Raw genomic sequence first — 14006 nt, forward strand, 5'->3', positions numbered from 1 at the left:
GGCCAAGTAGTGGGAGTGGGTGGGTAGGGGAACAGAGGTGGGGGGAGGGGTATGGGAAACTTTCGGGATAGCATTTGAAATGTAAATAAAGATAATAATAATAAAAAAAAAATAAAGTATGGTAGAGTAGTATTAGTTTCTAATTTCCTGCATAATTTATACAACTATTCCAAGAAACATGTAGTTAATGTGAGAAATATAGTTATGTTTAAAAGTTAAGATTATGAAACAACAAGAAATTTTATTTAAATTTGAATTTTTTGTTTTCTTTTAACTTAATATATGTTTTGTTTTTATGATGTGTGTATACGTGCATATTTTGGAGATTCATACACATGAGTACAGATTCCTGGAGACATTAGAGGCATCACATCTACTGAAATAGGAGTTACAGGCCATGGTATGCCACCCAACATGGGTGGTAGGAATCAAACTCACTCCCTATGGAAAAAATGATATGTACTCTTAATAACTGAGCTGTGTCTCAGGTCCCTTGTTTTTAATTTAACCACTGTGTTAATCTTTGCATTACAGGATTATGTACAACTTAACTCTTATATCTTTAACTAAAACAGTTGGAAATATGTAAGTTGATTTGCAATGGCAATTTTTATGCACAGAACTGGTAACTGGAAAAAAAAAAAGAAATAAAACACAAACAAGAAGACAATGTCTCAGACTTCAAAAGGCAAAAAGCATTTTTTTCTTTTGCCACTGAGGTCATACGAAGAAGCAGGTGGAAATATGAATAAGGTGAAATCTACTGAGTAAAGAGTCACGCTTGACTTAAATTTAAGATACTGATGTAATGACTACTTAGGAACTAATATATTTCACATGTTTTTGTAAATATTCCATAAGTATTTTTTGGTTTGCAGGAGCATAAACATCCAAATATCAGCAATAAATTTTAATGTCTTATGAATAGCGAGTACAAATACACTATATTAAAATTTGATAGTGTTTTTGAAAATAGAATAATTTATTTTGAGAAGTGAGGCAATGATCACACTCTAGACAACAATGATAAAATAAGAAAGACAAAAGCCAGCAAAAACAAATGTTCTGAGGATTACATGGGCAGGCTTCTTTCAGGAGTGGTTTAAATATCTAAGTTACCTTCCTCTATAACAAAGAAATACCTTATGTTAAACAGTAGATCATAGTTAAAGAAGGAAAGTGTTTGGAATATTAATGTTGTATTTATAGATATCATGACTAAGAAAATCAGCTGCAATGATAAAAATAATTTGAGAACAAGAATTGAAATAAGACGAATTTAAAAATTTCATCTTGAAAATTAGGAAAATAATCCTTTGTGGTTTTCTGCTAAAATATATGACAGAGAAAAAAATCACAAGCTTAGAAGCCCTGGGAAAATTGAAAATAGTTGTACTTCAGAACTAAGAATTTGCATCAGTATTATTCCTATCATTATTCATACAAGTATGTTTCCTACATTTATCTCCAAGAAGCTCCCTGTATTTCTCCAATCTACTTACAGGTATTTCTAAGGACTGGTGTATCTGCAAGGGGAAGTTACAAGGTATGTCAACCACATAATATTAAGATCAAAATCATCACACATATACTCATAATAATCTTTCTAAAAGAAAATAATGAGACTCTGAGATCTAAAGTGTCTATAAATCTCTATGTTCATGAGTGAGAAGGATGACAAAATTCAATGAGAACTATTCACGTGGCAGCTGAAAAATCTCATATTGCTACACATACAAATTCAGGTGACATTATAGGAAATGCATGTCATCCATAAATATGAGTGGTAAACACTTTATTCCAAACCTGAGCCCGTCATTTTCATCTAAATATTTTTTTCTCCACAGCAGCACAAACACACACACACACACACACACACACACACACACACACACACAAAATATCACGTGGATTTTCATCTTACTCAGAACATTGTTTGGTGAAAGAAGTTAAGAGATGTTTTTGTCGTTGGCTTTTAACTGTGAAGAACATGATTCTCATTTTCTTCTGACAACAAAACAGAAAAAAAAATGAAGAATTGAAAATATTATGCGTGCATGCATGTGTGCATGTTCATGTGTGTACCTTACATGCTTGTTTGTGAATGTATGAATGTGTGTGTGAGTGCACAAGTACATGTTATGTGTATATTTGTGTGTATGCGTGTGTGTGTGAATGCTGTGTTCTCATGATGGAGATCAAAAAGTGGTAACCTCCATGAAGGTTCTCACCATCTGCCTTGCTTGAGAAAGCTTTACAGGTTTGCTGCTCCATAGAAGAGACTACCTCATCCAGAAACTTCTGGACACTCTTCAGTGTGCACCTACTATGTGCCAAGAGCTCTGTGATTACACATACGCCCTGTACTAACACTCCATGTGTCTGAAAGCCTGAACTCTCTCTCATCTGCATGTCGTACAGCAAGTGTTTTATCCACTAATCCATCTCCCACATCATTTTGTTGTTGATGCCTTGCTGAATATTTCATTGAAGTTAGCTCTTAACTCTACTCATAGTTTCTCAAGCATGGATGCTTAAGTGTTTAATTATATCTGAAATTTACCTGAAAGTTAACAAAGATGTCAAACATCTTGGTTTTCTAACCATATAAAATACTACTTATTTTTTCTTATGATATTTTCTGTAACAATTTCTGTAACCAGCCATATGTGAAAAGGAGAAAACACAATTTGGGGACCATTTTTTTTTTGTCTCTTTGGGTGGTTGGTTTGTCTTTTTGCTTGTTTTCCATGCCATAACAGAAAAATAAAGAAAATGATTTTTACTTACACCTCATCGTTTGTGTGGTTTCAAGTGTTTGGGGTTTATCACTGAATCCCGGTGCTAGGAAGAATGCACACCTCCAACACTGGGAGCAAATCTAAACTTAGTGTAACTTCAAACCTTTTTCCAAATGAACAATTTTCAAGAGTCAGAGAAAAAGGCCCATGGACTGCAATAATCTGTACTTAGTTTTCTTCTTGTCTCGGATCTCTTTTCCATCACCTCCGACGTGTGCAGTTATGTGAACCATACTGCACTCACAGATTTCACTCATCATGAAAAAACAATTATTCTCAAATAATGAATGCAATAATTCAAAATACCTCTCTTGACTCAGTGGTTAATGCACTTGCTGTTCCTCCAAGCAAAGTGAGCTCATTTCCAGAACCTGCCAAGTCACATACAAACACCTATGACTCTAGCACCAATGGATCCAATGTTCTCTTCAGGCCTCTATGGGCATCTACACACACATTCGCATAGCCAAATACACACACACACACACACACACACACACACACACACACACATTATTTTATACTGTCTTTTCCTGACAATTTTGACTACATTTGAAAATACACAAATGAAAGGACTCTGACTCTAGTCATCTAATCAGCAAAAAATTGTCCATATAATTTTATAATCTATCTCACTATGATTTAGCAGCCCCTCAAAATGTAAAAGTAAATTCTTATCTACTCCGTCTTAAACTATTAAATTTATAAGCCAACTAATTATTTAAATTTTTCTTTATTTGCACATAATTATGGTTACCCAACTTGGACTTGATTCTAATTATTATTATTATTATTATTATTATTATTATTATTATTATTATTAATTACTTCAGTGGCATCAAAATAGGAATATCACTTCAAATAGCAGAATTAATGTAATTCCATTTATTATACCGTTGTGTTTCCTCATCAATGTCACATGCATCCATGATAATTATGATGAGAGAAGACTGTGATCACATTATGGACACCCCATGGTTCTCAGAGACAAAATTGGTGATTTTTAACCTGGACAGAAGTAGCATTGTACTTCCATGCATGATATGGATTTTACTGAATGGAACAACGAAAACAGTGACATGTTAAATATGGCAGATGCTGTACTCCTTAGAATCTCTACTTCAAATCAGAACCACCGGAGAGCCTGGTAGACGAAGCCCAGGTCTTGGCAGATACACTCTGCTGTACTCACAGTTCCTTATTAGAGATAATCCATTGTCAAATTACTTAGAAGTCTCTCTTGAGAATGAGGTCTATCTAAACTTCTCAAAGTTAAGGTATCTGGTTCACGGAGTGGTTAGATGTACAAAGATGGAGAAAGTAAAGAGATTCTGGACATAGTGCATAGAGGTGGACATAACATAGGAGGAAAGCGGGAGGAAACACTAACCATATTAGGCTTGGATGGGCAACAGCGCACAGGGAAGAAGCCCTCCCACAGCCACAATCGCAGCAACTGAAAAGAAACAAGAGAGCCCAAGATAAGGAAGCAATCCCACTCCCTCCGTGCAGCATAAAGACTCTGTGGGTTTTACTCGTGGTCTGCTTTACCTTTCAAAGGTACATAATTCCTGCGGGTACATTTTTTTTTTTTTTTTCTCAAAGTACCATTTAACTTAAGAAATCTTCCAGAATGAGAAGTACTGTTTTAAGTAGTTTTTGTTTTTGTTTTTGTTTTGTTTTTGTTTTTGGTTTTGGTTTTGGTTTTTCGAGACAGGGTTTCTCTACATATCCTTGGCTGTCCTGGAACTCACTTTGTAGACCAGGCTGGCCTTGAACTCAGAAATTCGCCTGCCTCTGCCTCCCGAGTGCTGGGATTAAAGGCGTGTGCCACCACGCCCAGCTTGTTTTTCTTCTTTTACTTAGAATGGTTATTTAGAAGGAACCATAATGAGCCAATATATTTAAATTGATTATGTGCAATCAATATAATTTGCAAATAAACATGCAAAATTAAGCATTTGTTTCCTTATGAATTCTCTCGGTTATATTTTGAATACAGAAGTAATCATTTAATGATGGATCTTGCCAGTAGCCTCATGTTTAGAGTGAGAAGAAGGTCTTACCCTTTCGACCCACTGATACTTATTCCAGTAAAATTACTTATCATAGTCTATTGAAACTATCATTCTAGGTGATTCTAAAATAACTTATGAAAACCATCAATTTTAATTTCCATTCAGGGATTTTAAAAATGCACTCCCAAATGCATCATTTCAGATTACAGGTATACAAAAATGAATTATATATAATGTGTACGTTTGGGGGGGGATTGCAAAACTCAAAATGACTTTTCATTTTCCAAATACTGATAGAAAAAGCCTGAAAACACAAAGTAAATTATCTAATAAAATGTGATTTTATTGGTAGAAACCACACACCCTGATGGCAGAAGGCAGCAAGGAAGTGATTTAGTGCTTCAGCGCACCCATTTCCATTTATATTTTGAATAGCATTTATAGTAATTTCAGGAGAACTGTAATGAGACTGAGTAATGATATCATACACCAGCAGGTCCAGGCTTATGATTAAAATCTTCCTATTTTGAACGTTATTTGAAACGTTTCTATCTCATTTTATATGAAAATTTGATAAGGAAAATCAACACAACCTCTAATATATTTCCAAATGCCTATGGAGACAGATAAACATTTCCAAAAATAACAACAATTTTTTTTCTACACAAGAATATACAGGTCCATGTGTTTTATTTCCTTCCTTCCATTCCCCCCCCCCCCTTTAAAAGTATCATGATACGTTAACTCTAAGTGTTGATAAGTGTCGGTGTATTTGGTTACTGTTTGCTATAAGAATATTGATACTATATAATTTCTTTTAAATGTAAATATTCATGATTGTGGATGTTTACGATTAACACAAAGTATACGTGTAGGTACACATATGGACAATTAACATACTTTACTCTTTAGGCAGATTTCAATGTATTTGTGTTTACAAAAATAGACTGGGGTAGCTTTATCCCATCTCTATGACTAAGACACTAGGGTCTAAGTTTTTCCAAAGCAAATTCTAGATCAAGCCCAAACCAAAATTCAGATCATCTCAGTACATCTGCCATTGCTGCTTTTGACTAGCATCCCACATAGTTTTCCAGAAATTCCAGTGGTTAAAATGTCATACATGTAAATTTACTATTGTTCCTGCCTTGTGTCAGTGCTCCAATCACAGGTAGAAGGGCACGCACCCGTGGCCCACACCAGCCTATCAGCCTCTTTGTCCTGTACTGCTTTACTGAGAGCGGTCATTTCACTTGCTGTGTGTGGCTCTTTTTATGACACTGAGAATGTAGAGTAGAGTTTGATGAAGATCTACATATTACAAAGTGAAAACAAGAGCAGCTTTGGCCTGAAATTTATTCATTCGTATGTTTGTTTGCTCATTAATTATATAGCGTTAGTTACTTAAGATGGAGATAATTCCTTGATTTCACTAATTTTACTTCCAAGTAGAAATAATACAATGAATAACAACACTCGTTGATAGTCACTATTAACCGTACAATCACCATATTACTTATGCCTACTAATATAGGACATGTGCATATGCATTTATTGTACATAGGCAATACAATTCAATAAATAAAACTAACTAGTAATTATTGAGGTAATGCAATTTAGTGGATTTTAGTGGATAAATGGCAATGTCATGCCTCCCTAATGAACAACTTTCTCCATGGGAAAGTTTGTAGACATTTAGACTTGTGCTTTGAAATGCTTCCACAGTCAATCATAATTGGGCATTTTCAATAATCAGAGTTCAAACAACTACAAAAACATTATGACTCTAATAGTACAAATGCTTTATTTAGTACTCAGCTATAAAAACTGAGCATTACGTTGCACGGATTAGACTGAAGGCTTCTACTTCTCCCCATCCCTCTCCCGCATAACTCACTATAATAATAATTAAAAGAAAACTCTACACATTGTATTCTTGAAATTTATTATTCTTTTCATCTGTTGTTACAATTTTGCTTTATTTTTGATAAGTTTAATAAAACAATTAAAAACACTTAAACGTGTATTCAGCTGTTTTTTTGGATCATTCCTTTGGATATTACTGACTCCAGTTAGACTTGTTTCAAGATAGCTAAATAGATAAATAGGTAATGTGTGTGATTTGATAGCCACGAAACAGTGATAATAATGTGTCTTATTTCAACGGATTGTTTAAAAATAGAGTGAGAGAGTAGGTAAACGTGACTTCACTCTACACAAACCTCTCCTGGGCAAAGTAGATGTAATTATTTCAGCGATATCATCATAAGTACAGAAAGAGACACCTTTAACAAAGAATAATTAATTATTGTCATAATTCATGTGCTAGTATAATATTAAGTAGTACTCGATATAACATAATTGATTATTTATCTATATGCAGATAGTTGGTCTAATTTTTAAGGGCAGCATAATTTTTTTAAAATTTCCACAAAATGTAATTTGTAAAGAGTTAGTAATGGAAGGCTTTTGTATTCATATGCTATTTTTAAAAGTCTGAAGTTTTGTTTTTATGCCCCTATGTGAAGCAGATAATAACTAAAACAACTCCACAAACAAGTCACTTAAAATAAATTCATAGGTATTTGCTGCAAGGATACCATACCAGCAGGTAACATCAAAATGTATTTATTCTTTCCTTAATCAATGAATAGTTCAGAAAAGACAGGTCGAAAATTCCTTCAAGCCTAGAAGATAATTTAGAAACTGAATTCCAAATATGCTAGCAATAGCAGCTGATAAAATCTCTGGCAGCTAAGGTTTAGCACAGGTATATCTGCATTCCTAGAATCTCTTAGGACCTGCAACCCTGCAGTTAATGTCAGGCGCTGTAAGAGGAGGATGACTATCCAAGGGTAAAATCACTTAGCCCTTTTGGGCATATAATTCAAAACATGTTTTTGTTTTTTTTTTTAATAAGATGCTTCTATTTATCATCTTCTGACATTAAAATTTGAAAACAGAATTTTCCACTTCTGTGTGGTGTGTTTGTGTGTGTGTGTGTGTGTGTGTGTGTGTGTGTGTGTGTGTGTGTGTGATGTGCACCTGTGCCAGTGTGAGAAGATAATTTCCCTCTTATGGAAGCAGGTGATTATACCTCAAGGGAGGAGAATTTCACGATGCTATATCAGAAAAACAAGACTAGAAGCTGTGGATCCCTGACACTTAAATTCTTAGGCGAGAGGTCATAAGAAAGAACAATTAGATGATCTCAGATAAATGATAAGAAACACAACCAAAGACATGAGTTCTCAAAAGAATTGTTTGGATAGTTTGTTTTTTTTTTTTTTTTTCATTTTCCTTGTAAAATAAAACGACTGGATCATTACTCCTCTAAGAATAAATTCACAGTTCAGCCCTCTGTGCTGGAGCAAACAGTATATTGTTTGGAGAGATGACCCATTGCTTACTATCAGTAGAGTTTACGTCTTTAATATTCATTGGAACAAGATAATAAACTATGAAGCCAATGTCCCAGGTAACTCTGGTGACAGGTAATGTCTGTCATTTTTGGTGCACTGATCCTACAAGTAGGATGAGAAAAGTCCTCTGCCTTCAAAATGTCTTCACCACTGTTACAAAGTAGCATGTGGTTGGTAAACATTTCTAAGGACAGGCTCATAACAAATTACAGCAGGTCATAAAAAGAGGTCAACACAAGTCACTACTTTAGTTAGCTGTGTACTCTATGTAAGTTTCCTCCAATCTCATCTTTCAATTCTTTGTACTACATTGTTTCCCACATTCCGATTTCCTTGACTTAGTACTCGGAAAGTTTAAGAAATCTCAGGAAGACTTTGTGAGATTTACAGAGCGCCCTCTCTGCTCAATACTGTTTAAACGGAAATGCCACAAAACACGGAAACACATTTACACAAAAACATAACATGCCGGGTAAAACAAACTTAATTTTGTTTTAAAGAACATGACCTAGTTTGCTCCTCTTTCTGGAAGAGAGCATTGATTAGAAGCCACTTTAAGGAGGAAAGGGTTGATTTCAGATCTATAGTTTATAGTCTTTCATTAAGGGAAGCTCAAGGCAGGAACTCAAGGCAGGAGGCACTTGGGGGGGGGGACTGAAACAGAGTCCACGGGGCACCCCTCACTGGCTTGTTCCTCATGGCTTGTTCAGTATATTTTCTGGTACAACTCAGTATTAATACTCTAGGCATGGCACTGTCTACAGGGGCTGGATCCTTCCACGTCAATAACCAATCAATAAAATGTCCCATAAAAGACCACAAGACAACCAGGCAAAGACAATACCTCAGTCTACCTTCCTTTCTCACTGGCCGTTTAAAGATGACCGAAACTAAAGAGCAGCACAGAAAGATTCCCTGTACAGACTCAGCAATGTATGCTCCATTTCTTTATTCAGATGGGAGTGTCATAGAGATTATACCATATAAACAAAGGCAAAATCTGTTATTTAAATTTCAACACCGTGAAGCTGTGAATCTACCTTAATGAAAAAAAATTGCAAATATAAATTAAAGTAGAGTCATTTTAAGTTAGGGAATCAAAAACACTCAATTTATTACATTAATGCCAATTATCTGAACAAACTAATTGGAAGGAAAAAACCCAACCAACCCCCCCCCAAAAAAAAAACAAAAACAAAAGCAAGCAAACAAAACTAAACAAATGCTTAAATAAAACAAATCAAAGTAATTGAGGAGGGAGGACTTTACGCTGCACTTGAATCCTTTTCTTTTCTATTTTATATGCAAATGATGGGTCTCTATACTTATTACATTTAATCATCTTAATGAACAGGAAACCATTAAGATAGAAAGACATCGTTCATGGATTCCTCAGAGTGAGGCTATAGAGGGTTGGTCTGAAGCTGCATGCATTCTAATGCTAAATACTGGCACTTAAGGTTCAGTTGTCCCTGGTGAGCAGATGCTCACCTATATACCAAGTGCTGTGTGAACCTTGCTCTTTAATTTATCTGGTCAATAAAACACTAAGGCCTTTGATTGAGCAGTGGGGGAAGAAAGGTGGTACTTGAAGATTGAGTGAAGGGGTCACAAGGAAAAGAATAAGAAGACAGAAGCGGAGGAAGACGCTGCCACAAGAAATGAAAGATCAGGAACAGCAGATAACAAGGGACTTTATAGCTGGGAAATAAGTAAGAACAGCTCCAAGGTACCTGGAATTATAAATTCATTTTATATTTGGTGCCCATCACGCAGTTTAGAACCATACCGACCTGAGATAAGTTTCCACTCCCCCAAAATGGGCAGCTAAGATAGCCTAGGACAGCATTCGAAAGTGACAGGATAGAAACCAAACACTGCCTGTCACTCTGGAACACTGAGATCATTAAGGGGTCATAAGCCTGAGTTACAGAGAGTTAACTAAGAGCCGCCTTCTTCTCCAAACTCACCGGAGCAAGTGGAGGCAGCACCTTAGTGCAGAGTTCACTACAAATGCCCCAGACAGTGGGGGCTCCTCGTTCCTGGGAGAGAGACTCGAGGCCCCAGGACTGTGGCTGTCTAAGAGGCAAACACTTTCTCACAGGCACAGCTGGCCCTTCTGGGCATCTCTGCGCAAGCTCACTTTCCTCCACTCTTGTTCCCCCCTCACACAGTTTCCTGCATCGCCACACTAAACAGGAAATGCCAATATTGGAAATTGGACCAAATTTACAATGGCTTTCATGGTGGGAAGAATAGGAGATAGGATGAAAAAAAAAAAAAATAGAGCCAGAGGGATCAACGTTTCTAAGATTCAGCTGTTTAATGAGAGTGAATATGCTGAGGTAGAGGGGCAAGCCGGATGTGATGACGAAGTGACGAAGCCTTGACATTATGTCACTTGGCAGACTTAAGTGCCTAGGACAGGACTGGGGAAACAGGAAAAAGACTTGAGTCATTTTCTCAGGTTATGCAATGTCCGAAAGAAACATTCACTGACTTTTTGCAAAGGTTGACTTCAGTTGTAGAGAGAAGTAGATCAAACCTATTAGCAAGAAACATACTAATGGAGTCCTTAGCTTTTGAAAAGGTGAATGCTGAATACAAAGAAGACCATTAAGGACAAGGTCAGCATCAATAGATGGATAGATTATAAATACAGTTTATATTAGACTTCATTCACCTAATAGGGCTTTAATAGGAGAAATCACCACTAAGGCCTTTCAAGCAAATGTCTTAATTGTGGGGTACAAGGTCATTTCAAGAGATATTGCAAAGTAAACCAAATTCCAAAAGGGAAATTATGTCTTCTGTACTATGTAAAAGATGTGGCAAAGGCTAACATTGAATTAATGAACTTAAATTAACAACAGACAAATAGTGTAACCCCTTATCAAAAACTCCCATGGGACTTCTTGTAGGTCCCAATACCAAACAGAGAAAATTTTCTTCCACAAGGCAATTGAACACCACTGCTCAGAAAATGAGTATTACAAGACCAGATAGGAAGGTCAAACCACATTCTATAGATAAATTAAAAACAAAACAAAACAAAACAGAGGGCCTAAATTGAGTATTTTGGCCAATTTCTATAGATGATCAGAGACCATTATTAAAGGTGTTTATAAATAATACAGAGATTGAAGGAATGATTAACACTGGAGCAGATGTCACCAAAATCTTGGCTTCCACATTGGCCACTTCAAGAGGTAGGTATCCAGTTTCAAGGAGTTGAAATATTTCCCTAGATAAAACAAAGTACAAGATTGCTTAAATGTATAGGACCTGGGGTCAGATAGGAAAATTAAGGCTATATGTGGCTGTTATAGCCATAAACTTATGGAGAAGAGATGTTACAACACAGATTAACATCCCTCTCACTTCAGAGGCAAGCCACAAAAGACGCTGCTCCACTGTTTTATAGAATATTGGGTACTGCCCAGGCATTCAGCTGTCTTCTGTCATTTCTATCATTTGTAGAAGCTGCATCCCTGTGTTTTCTGCGTACTCAGGTAATATTGCTTTTGAGTCTCTGATGGGGTGGACGACGAGATAGTCACAGTCTTACTACGGAGCTTAGATCGTTTAGGATTGAAGAAGACATTCTAGGTCTAGAAGATGGTTTTAGGATGATAGTGCAAATTAGGATAGAAAATGATTTAAATACAAAACTCTGTACTCACCAGGGCTGGATAGATAACAGAGTACTTAAATTGCTAAATATAAATGAATTGGGCATTATATGGATGCTACTCTTACCTAACAGTTTTCAAAATTGCTTCATAATTGTTCCTACCATATGTTGTTTATTTCATAAAATAAAGAGTTTTTTTTTTATTTAGATGAAAGTAATGGAAAATGTAGTGAGTTGGTCTGATGCTGCTTGAATTTTAATGCTAATTACTGGCTCTTGAGATTTGATAGCCCCTTGATGAGCAGATCCTCATGTATATCAAGTATTGCCATGTAAACCTTGCTTCTTAATTTAACTGACCAATAAAAGGCTAGAGCCTGAGATTGGGTAGTGAAGGGAGAAAGGTGGGCCTTGAAGATAGAGTGAGAGGGTTGCATATAAATGGAGAAGAAGAAAGAAAGAGTTTGAGGAGGCTGCCATGAGAGGCAATGGACCATGAGCACGTGACCAGGAGAAACAGCAAATAACAAGGAACTTTATAGCTAGGGAATAAACTAGACTAGCTCCAAACCTGCCCAACCTAGGCTCATGTCTTGTAAATAAAATACCTGAACTGTGTACCTTTTATACAGGCTAGCTAGAATCATGAATTCATTTTACATAAGGCCAATGCTAATATTAGACATTTTATTGAACATCCTGCAAATAATTTGTTCATTTAAGACACTATTTGAAGTGCAATAAATATTATAAAATAGTTTGTAAGCTTTCTATAGCAGTAGTGCAGTCATTATCACTAGGAGTAACAATGAGAACCTGTTGATAGTATTTATAATGCAAAAATTTTGGCAAAATCATTTTTTCTCATAAATACTATGATGTTTCCAAGTATAGATATAAATTATGAAGAGTAGGGATGGTTTACTAAACAAAACAAATGAAATTAAATGCAAAAAGCTAGTGAAAAAAATCTTATTTTACCACAACAAAATAAGGAACCTTGACTGTCAGTTAAAAAAAAAAATCACTGTTATTTTTATAGCAGTTAAGAATTTCTAAATATTGCAAAGATTAAGAAGGTTTGATACCAAACTTAGTCAATGAATANTTTGTATTGAATATGTTTGTCTTACAACAGTCTTGAGAGAAATTGCTTAATGAATAAAAGGGAAAGATTTATAATTANCATATTAATTGTCAGCATGTTAATAAAATCTTCTAAAGTACATGAAGGTGCTTATGAGCAATTTCTTTCCATGTTGGTACTTCAAATAATCTTCTGCAATTTGTTTACAATATTAATTAACATTGTCTACAAATGAAGTTACTTATATATAGCTAAATAACTATAAACACTATAGTATCTCTTAACAATTCAAACAAGACTTTCTCTAATATGGATCTGTGGAAGTGTTGGTTAAATATAAGGTAAGCATTGATTCCTTTGTGCTTCTATATTTCAACTAATTACTTGATTATTTTCACTATGTATCTCTCAAAATAACATAGTTATAGAATTGCCTTTATACATCTTCCTTTGCTGCTGGACTACAAACTTAAAGGTACCTGAAGGCAAATTTCAGTGTCCTTCAGTATTATGCATGTTAAAAGCCAGTATGCCAAAAAATGTCAGGTATTTTTGCAAGAAAGATATTTAATTGTAACATCCTTCAGAAGCAGAATGTAACAGAATACATATAATCACACATATAGTATATACATGTATAGATATACATGTATAAATATACATGTATAAATAAACACCCATGTACATACATATATGTACATTTACATGCATATGTATACATGTGTGCATATTGAGGACCAATTCTAGTAAGACAATTAAAGAAGATGTGCTTTCTTCTTTGAATAAATATTTTCTGAAAGTACAGACGTCCTCGCCATGATAATAGCCAGTTGATGGAACGCTACATAGCTACTCACAGAAATGGAGAACACATAAAACTGTTCCACTAACCTGTCTACCTCCCAGTCTCTATTAAATGTGAATAATGTTAGTTCAATAATGTACTGGCTAATTTTGTGTCAACTTGACACAGCTGGAGTTATCACAGAGAAAGGAGCTTCAGTTGGGGAAATGCCTCCATGAGATCCAGTTGCAGGGCATTTT

General features: G+C 35.4%; 1 protein-coding gene across 10 annotated transcripts in view; it reads right to left on the reverse strand.

Moving 5' to 3' along the window:
- Epha5 (EPH receptor A5) overlaps positions 1 to 14006 on the reverse strand; it is a 334366-nt gene that overhangs the window by 51439 nt on the left and 268921 nt on the right. For 7 of the 10 annotated variants that reach the window (XM_021211296.2, XM_029545116.1, XM_021211291.2 and 4 more), the window contains one exon: positions 4192 to 4257. The exons of the other annotated variants lie outside the window; for them this stretch is intronic. In XM_021211296.2, coding sequence (XP_021066955.1) covers positions 4192 to 4257 — 66 coding nt within the window. The remainder of the gene's footprint in view (positions 1 to 4191; positions 4258 to 14006) is intronic. 10 annotated transcript variants of the gene reach the window in all.

This window comes from Mus pahari, chromosome 13, assembly GCF_900095145.1.
Source record: "Mus pahari chromosome 13, PAHARI_EIJ_v1.1, whole genome shotgun sequence".
Lineage (NCBI taxonomy): Eukaryota > Metazoa > Chordata > Mammalia > Rodentia > Muridae > Mus > Mus pahari.